The 8947-nt window shown below is 39.3% G+C and overlaps 1 protein-coding gene across 1 annotated transcript; it reads left to right on the forward strand.

The window, feature by feature from the left end:
- Nucleotides 1–3641: 3641 nt before the first annotated feature.
- On the forward strand, nucleotides 3642–5258 carry LOC120029225 (olfactory receptor 4S1-like). Its single transcript, XM_038974514.1, has 2 exons — nucleotides 3642–3677; nucleotides 4326–5258. Exons 1-2 carry the CDS (start codon nucleotides 3642–3644, stop codon nucleotides 5256–5258), a joined length of 969 nt encoding a protein of 322 aa, XP_038830442.1.
- The last annotated feature ends 3689 nt before the right edge of the window (nucleotides 5259–8947 follow it).

Genomic DNA, 8947 nt, shown 5'->3' on the forward strand with positions numbered 1-8947 from the left:
TTTTCACTATTCCTGACATTTAATCATAGTAAAAATTCCCTGTCTGAGGTCAGTTAGGATCACCACTTTATTTTAAGAATGTGAAATATAATATATGTTTTTCATTATGGGGTATTGTGTGTAGATTGATGAGATTTTTATTTATTTAATCAATTTTAGAATAAGGCTGTAACGTGACAAAATGTGGAAAAAGTCAAATGGTCTGAATACTTTCCAAATATACTGTATACTGTACTTCCATTCATCACTTTATATACATCACAGAAGACTGAAATATAACAAAATATGCAATATTCTTTATTAATTCTGAAATTCTGAAAAATATGAATAACATTTCACCCATGAGGCCAAAAAGGGTGCTTTTTGTCATTGACTGCATCTGGTGAGTGGAACTGTGTTTTTTGTAATAATAATGTATATCTTTTTTTGTTTTTTCTCAGTCTGATTGGGTGGGCCTGGCAGGGCCTTGTGTTTTACAAAAAGTGCACTCTCCTACATAAGTGCGCTGGTATTACCATTGCTGTCCTTTCAGCATCATGAACCTGTCATACACTGAAGGCTTAAGTCCAATAGGTTCGCCACTGAGCAAACATGTCTACAATAGATATAAAGACTGTTCAGGCATTCATGTTTCAAAAAAGGTGTACAGTATACATTTGGCCTGGCGAAGCGGTTTTATGCGCTTATTGAGCTGAAACTGATAATTACGAGTTTACAGTCCTCTCGTCTCGGCTGGTCTCGGGAAGAAATAAGAGTCCTCACTGTCAAAGAGAGTCAAGACCGAGTACAAATGTATCTTACACGAGACAAGACCAAGACACTCAAAATGTGGTCGTGAGTATTGCAACACTGCAAAAAAACATATACTGGGCCATAGTCCGAAACACATTGGCCATGGAGGTGCATATTTGGTGTGGAATACCGTTTTCCATACAATCTTGCAAAGCTCTCACAGAACTGTTGTATAAAGTGGCAGTGAGCCTCTCCAACTCGCTCAATGTTACAGGCTTTGTTACAGGCTTGTTACAGGCTTTGCTACATCCCACTGGTCAAAAACTGGTTGAATCAACATTGTTTCCAACTTAATGCCAACCCCCAAATGAAATGTGATGATGTTGAATTAGGGTGAAAAACTGATTGGATTTGAAAAAAGACATCAACGTAAGGGAATGTAGTCATTTCACCCAACTTTTAACCTAAATCCAATGATATTGTGAAATGTTTGTTGATTTCACTTTGAATTGACGTTAGTTGACAACTCAACCAAATGTAAATCAAAATCTAGATGTTGAACTGACATCTGTGCCAGTGGGATGTCTATGGGCTGGAAATATGGAAATGTGAATAACTTGGTCATAAAGTATAGTAGGTTTGGCTGATTATAGAAACATAATTACCCATCAGAGCACTGAATCTAACAAAGTCTCCACATTTGCGGGATGTTGTGGAACACTGGCACAAAACATCTCTGGGGAGCACAAGGGAGAAATGTAATGTTGTTTAGAAAAGAGTTGCGTGTCAGCTAAGCTAACAGCAGCTAAATTCTTTATGATGGCAGGCATGCTTCTTTATGTTTGACAAACGAAAACTCCCTAATTCCAGAATACCATTCACTATAAGACAAAGTCAAAGTCAAAGATGGATGTGCCCATTGCCTGAAGAATTTTAACTTAGTTTGGCCACTTTTCAACACAATACAAATCTTCGATGTACTTGTTACAGTGTATACAAGAACCGGAGCACATGACTTGACAAGTCATTTACCGTTTTTGACAAATCACAAAGCAAATAAAATGTTATCATAGATCCTCACACTAAATACAAGCCTACTGCCTAGCCTAACCGTCGTGTGAAAGCTAAACAGGGATGAAACCATTTTGGGGGGTTCATTTCATTTGTGGGAGGGTTTTCAAGTCCATGGGGGGTATAAATGGCGGAAGGTATCGTGGGGGATATGATGCAGGAAATATTACTATGATGGAGGAATTATCAATAAATGAGGGGCAAATACAGGAGAAGTTAATACGCAAAATAAAAATAAAACCCCTGGAAGGGGGGTCTGAGCTGGCAACCCTGATGTACAATAGTTACAATCTGATGCGGCGTTCAAAACCACTGAGAACTCAGAAATCTCAGACTTTAGTGCGTTCAAGACAACTGAGAACTTGGGAAGAAAGAGAGTTCCGACTGTGAAAATCTTTTTGAACGGTCATCCAGCTTGGAATTCCAACTCGGGAACTCATGCCTCTTTCTAGAGCTCCGACTTTCAGACCTGAAGACCACTGACGTCATGATTTGACCTCGTATTTTCCCAGTTGTCTTGAAAGCACCATAAGTCAGTCGAGTGAACTATCCCTTGACATCATTTTTTATAACGTCTTTGGTCTGACAGACGCTTACGTGACAACCAGAATGCATTGTATGATGTCAACAAACATGGCGCCACACATAGCTGGCAAATAGCTTAGCATTAGCTCATTATAATCAGCATAACTTTCAAAAAAGTATTTTACACACATATGTGTGCATTACAATCTATGCAAGAATCAGAATGCATGATTTGTCACCAGAATTTGAAAACGTGAATAAAACAGTAAATAAATTATGCTCCATACATGCATACGGTATGCTACAGTAAAAACGACAACAAGATATACAGAAAATATGGCACTTACTTTAATAGGAACGCACACATGTCCAAAGTTATTATTTGTAGCTAAGGAAAACAACAATGAAGGCATATCGGGCGCCAGCCAGAAAATGAACCAGGCGGAAAAAGTTTGTGCAAGGCCCGACTAGAGATGCGTTATGTCTTCATACTTGATCTGGGGAAGTGCTTGGGCTCTCGATGAAGAGAGAAGTTTGTAAAGCCTAAAAACATAAATTGTCCGCAACTGTGAAATTAGCTACTTCATATGTGTATTAATGATGTGGCAGAACACACCTCAGTTCAAACTGTTGTTAGAAAATCAACCTTGTTAGAAAATAATTAGAAATTGACAAGTTGAAATATAGCCTATAGGTAATTAGCATGCCGTGGTTTGAGGGCAGCACGGGTTAACTGTCCTGTTGCATAACAATCACATTTTGGAATGTGATTGTGCACTCTGGCATCACGCTCATGAATAAACTCACGCTGGGACAACCGTTAGAGATATTTGAAACTCACACGTGAAAAGGCTAATGAGTACAAGTACAAATGTAACCTATTTGGTGCTGTGTTGACTACCCCCACATGGAGAGAACGAGAACTGTGGGTTTTCACTGAATCTATCTAAATCATGAGGCTCATTTTTATTTCCTGATGTGCAGGAAAATTCTCCTCGACAAGAAAGAACAAATTGCGATCCGACATCTGTAGGAGTTTGGCCATGCTCTAAACAAGTTCTGTTCAAAATGAAGTAAGGTGGCAAATAAACTTGAACAACTTTGAAAACATTGAAATTGTTGGAAAGCGTTAATATGATCTTGAACAATATTACCGTGCTACATGAACAAAATACTGTTTTGGAATTGATCTCATATCTCATCTCATAATCGATCTTATAGACGTGGTCTCATTAGGAAGGTAACCTCCAGAGTGAGCAGTGTGTGTCTGAGGGGTTCACCTGTCTATCACTCCATACATCTCACACGTTGCTATGGCAGTTGAGATACTCAGATACTGCCCCATAAAGGTGTGGTGCGGAGAGTGGAGAAGTGTCATACCTACTGTAGGTATGATCTGGTCTGCTCAGGTGGAGGTGTTCTGCTCTGGCCCTCAGTACAGAGATACAGAGACCATACAAATACACAGACCATACGAATGATCATCTTCAAGGAGAACTTGATTTGTTGTTTTTATCATTGATCAACCATACGAATGATAATCAATTATTATCTTTCAAGGGGAACTTTGAAGACTTTGAAATTACTTTGTTTGATTAATCATCTAATTCAGTTCAATATTTTTTTAACTTTTAGTTAAATTAAGATTTGTGAAGATTAAGAAATATTTATAATGCTTCATGCACACCAGAATGTGATATATGTTGAACGCCAGACTGTATGCTCACTGCATTTTACTGTACTCTAGGTGGGTGCTGAAGCTGGGTGGTTTAGGGTTGTTCTGCAATCAAAATAATATTCAACCTCTGAATGCCAACGACACTGTTTAAAGGAGAGATATCATTGTTGAGAGGCTGACAGACTGCTGTATGGTTGTCAGTTACTGTTAGAATATAATAAAAATAAAAATTCTAGACCAACCATCAAAACTTGGATAAACTGAACATTCTCAGGTCCTGTGTACACCAGCCATGTGTGCCTGCTGTCAATGACAATAGAAGTTCAACTCCTCCCAGGAGATAGTGTTTGTGCTGCATGGACTGAACGTGACACAGACAAACAAACACATCTACTTCTCATTTACTCTCATCCTATACATCTTCACCATTTTTGTGAATCTGATACTGATCGTTACCATTTTTCTGGAGAAAATGTTGCATGACCCTATGTATTTATTTCTCTGTAATCTGTGTATTAATGGTATCTATGGCGCTTCAGCTTTCTACCCAAAGATACTTTATGACCTTTTATTTGACTCTCATGTGATAACATACCCTGGGTGCATGACCCAGATATTGGTAATCTACTCCTATGCTTTCTGTGAATTCACCAGCTTGACAGTGATGGCATATGACAGGTATGTTGCCATCTGTAAGCCGTTACAATACCACTCTATCATGACTACTCGAAAAGTGTGGACACTGCTTCTTCTTACGTGGATTTTCTCATGGCTAGAAAGTGGCTTCGGGATGGGAATAACAGCTAAATTACCCCTCTGTGGCCTCGACATCGATAAACTCTACTGCTCAAACTGGGCGGTCGTGAAGCTCTCATGTGCTGACACCACTCTGAACAACCTTTACGGCTTCATTGCCACTTTTTCTCACATCTCTCAAATGATACTCATCCTGATTTCCTATGTGAACATCATCAAAGCCTCTTTGCGTTCCCGGGCGGAGAGGAAGAAGTTCATGCAGACCTGTCTGCCTCATCTGATCACCCTGACTAACTTCACCATATCCCTCACCTTCGATGTGATGTACGCTCGCTACGGCAGCAACACCAGCCTGCTGGCCCTGAGGAATATCATGGCGGTGGAGTTCCTAGTTGTGCCTCCTCTGGTGAACCCTATCATATACGGGATGAAACTCACTCGGATTCGGAATAGAGTTGGACAGATGTTTAAACGTAAAGTTGCTGCCTTGACCTAATTTATTGTGGTGATGTACTGTAGTGTGTATCAACATATCTTTCTTGTTGATCTATTTTACATAAAGCTTGACCATTTACATATGTTCTTTTTAATGGAAATTAGGAAGGAAAATGTGCAACTCGTTCACAATTAAACACGTGGTACTTTATTTATTGAAATATTAAAATCATGATATTTGATCCATCAATGGCCTTCGTCAGAAATTTTTTTCAAGGACATGATGTGCAATAACCTTGGCCCACTTATTTGTTGTTTTAATGACTGAGATAGAGCGTTGGCTTCATGGAGTCATCTTCTTACCCTGACCAATTAAGTGAAATTAGCTGTGTATATGTCACAGGTGAGACAAATGCCCATTGATTACATTGCACGTTTTAGCCCATGTACTCCTAATCTAGTGCTTGCTAATTGATTAATTGAGAACTGTGATTAGCTCCCTGTTGTTCCATGCGAGAGGATTTTCTCCGCCCAAAATCTGTACATGAAAAATAATCCCACAAAGTGAGGAATTTTTGTATGTACACTACCGTTCAAAACTTTGGGGTCACTTAGACATTTCCTTGTTTTTGAAAGAAAAGCAAATTTTTGGTCCATTAAAATAACATCAAATTGATCAGAAATACAGTGTAGACATTGTTAATGTTGTAAATGACGATTGTAGCCTCACAAGTCCTCAACTGACAGCTTCATTAAATAGTACCCACAAAACACCAGTCTCAACGTCAACAGTGAAGAAGCGACTTCGGGATGCTGGCCTTCTATGCAAAATTGCAAAGAAAAAGCCATATCTCAAACTGGCCAATAAAAAGAAAATATTAAGTTGGGCAAAAGAACACAGACACTGGACATAGGAACTGAGACCCAGGGGAAGGTTCAGGTGAGAGGGAAACTACGTTGTTGAAGCAGACATTTTAGTTTGAAGCTGTGGCAGAGCTAAGAGCTAAGCCTAGGTTTTGCTAAGAGAAGTATTGCTTGGATGAAATTATGATTTAAGTTGAGGTTGATGCCAAGATGCTTTCCCTCCACCTGCACTGAAACCTGTTTTTGTTTGATTGTGTTCACTGTTTTGTGTTATCTTCCCTCTATTGTGTTTGCTAAGCAAAGGCTAATTTAGTTTATGGAAGCTAAAATTGGGAGAGAAATAAATTCACTTGTGAACCTTGCTCTTGACCGCTAGGCTACCTACCACCCCATCACCAATGGACTGGGCAGGCTACACTCTCTAACATTTTAGCAGGAGTTTGTTTTCCATGTATTGTACACCATGTACAACAAATAAATAGTTCAGTGAAACCAATCCAAAGCCTCTGACAAAGGGACAGTTGCCTGGACCAAGATTAAGTCTACTCCTAGACTAAAACACACTGTCAATGGAGATTCTCCATTGAGAATATATTTTATTCTAGGACCAGTCTTAATCTGGGTCCTGTATTCCAGCCCTTAGTCGTGTTCCCAACTGCTGTTGGGAGCCAGGTCCTGGGGGCATGGAGCAGTTTGGCATTGCTGGAACTTAGGGTGCGTGGAGGTTCATAGGGGAGAGTAGGTCTGACAGGTAGGCTGGTTCGATGCCGTTAAGAGCCTAGTAAATTAGGAGAATTTTTAACTAATTTATTTGAGAGACAGGTAGCCAATGGAGATCAGCAAGTGAATAAAAGGTTTGACATGTCTGATTTTCACAAACCTCACCCCCATTCATTATTACACTGAAATAAGTACACAAAACAAAAATATAAAAAGGCAACATGTGAAGTGTTGGACCCATGTTTCATTAGCTGAAATAAAAGATCCCAGAAAATGTCCATACACACAAAAAGCTTATTTCTCTCATTTTGTGAACAAATGTGTCTACATCCCTGTTAGTGAGCATTTCTCCTTTTCCAAGATAACCAATCCATCTGACAGGTGTAGCAAGAAGCTGATTAAAAAGCATGATCATTACACAGGTGCACCTTGGCCACTCTAAAATGTGCAGTTTTGTCACACAATGCAGTGCCACAGGACAATAAATGGCCAATCTAAAATGTGCAGTTTTGTCACACAATGCAGTGCCACAGATGTCTCATGTTTTGAGGGAGCGTGCAATTGGCATGCTGACTGCCGGAATATCCACCAGAACTGTTGCCAGAGAATATAATGTTAATTTCTCTACCCAAAGTAGTTGTTTTAGAGAGTTTGGTAGTACGTCCAACCGGCCTCACAACCGTAGACCACGTGTAACCACGCCATTCCAGGACCTCCACATCTGGCTACAGGATTGTCTGAGGGGGAAGAGGGGGGATTCAAATAAGATTCAAATAATCAAAGCTTGATGATTAATTAGTTCATTATTTGAATCAACTGTGTCAACCCTTGTGGTCCACAGGACCACGTTTGGGAAACATTGCTTTAAGGGTTTGAGCGAGACGTTATCCCACTGACATTGAGAACATTTTAGGAACTTTAAAACATGACGTTAACCTCGGGACGATAAGAGGACGTTCAGTACAGATCCCGGTTCGGCCACTGATTATTTGCTCTTGCGCTCTCAGTAGTGATGTGCCTAGACACGTCATTTCTTTTTTTTTTAATGGTTCCACCCATTGCAGGTCAAAATGTGGTTCGTTCATTCCACAATCCCGCTCTAACACAGTTGAATGGCAGGGAAAGGGGATACCAAGTCAGTTGCACAACTTTATACCTTACCGGCTCGAATCAGCGACCTTTCGGTTACCCAGCTTCTGAAGACATAGGCAATGGCTGGCTGAGCTACCTAGATTTTTTTTACCCAGAGACCAACAAAGAAAAATCCTGATTGGATATTTTCTCTTCAGTATTTACCCTGTTATTTCCAAGCTGAACAAAACAAACTGAAGAGATACTATCGAAAAAATGAAATAAATAGAAAATAAAACAAAATCTAAAAAGTAATCAGGGAAGCCCCCGGGATAAACTGGGAACTAAAACCTCCAGGTGACAATGACACAATGTCCTGCCCACTTTAGGCGACCACGTTCCGGGAACGTCCTAATGACACATTTTTGCCAGCAGAATATAATTGTTCAGCCCAATTCTGAAAACTGTAGAAAACCAGAACTTTCATAGAAAAGAGCCTAGAGGAACATCATACTTAATTGGCGAATTATAAAGATCAGATACCTAATATGACAAAAAACATTCTCAGTGACAATACATTACAAACTTCATGCTTTTTAAAAATTATCTTTGGGCCACGTATTTGTATAGTCAATTATAACAACTGTAAAAAACACATAATTCAATATTACAAAAATAAACAATCATGTTATGTTTCAGGGTTAAGGCCTCGTACCTTTTTACCAGCCTGCCTGATTTTAACAATCCTAATGCCATACATAATAGGATTGAAAAGTGGTGGACATATCAGAAAATTAACAAATAAAATAGTGTGAAGTATAGGTGGAAGATCTGCAGTTTCATATCTGCTTTGTAGAATCACAAATAACCAGCCAAAGAAGAAGTTCAGCAAAGAGGTTCTATGTGGTGTACAGGTGTTAACTTCTCTAGGATAGGGGGCAGCATTTTCACTTAAATAGCGTGCCCAATTTCAACTTCCTTCTACTCATCACCAGAATATAAGATATGCATATTATTAGTAGATTTGGATAGAAAACACTCTGAAGTTTCTAAAACTGTTTGAATCATGTCTGCGAATATAACAGAACTTATGTA

This window comes from Salvelinus namaycush, chromosome 34 (assembly GCF_016432855.1).
Source record: "Salvelinus namaycush isolate Seneca chromosome 34, SaNama_1.0, whole genome shotgun sequence".
Lineage (NCBI taxonomy): Eukaryota > Metazoa > Chordata > Actinopteri > Salmoniformes > Salmonidae > Salvelinus > Salvelinus namaycush.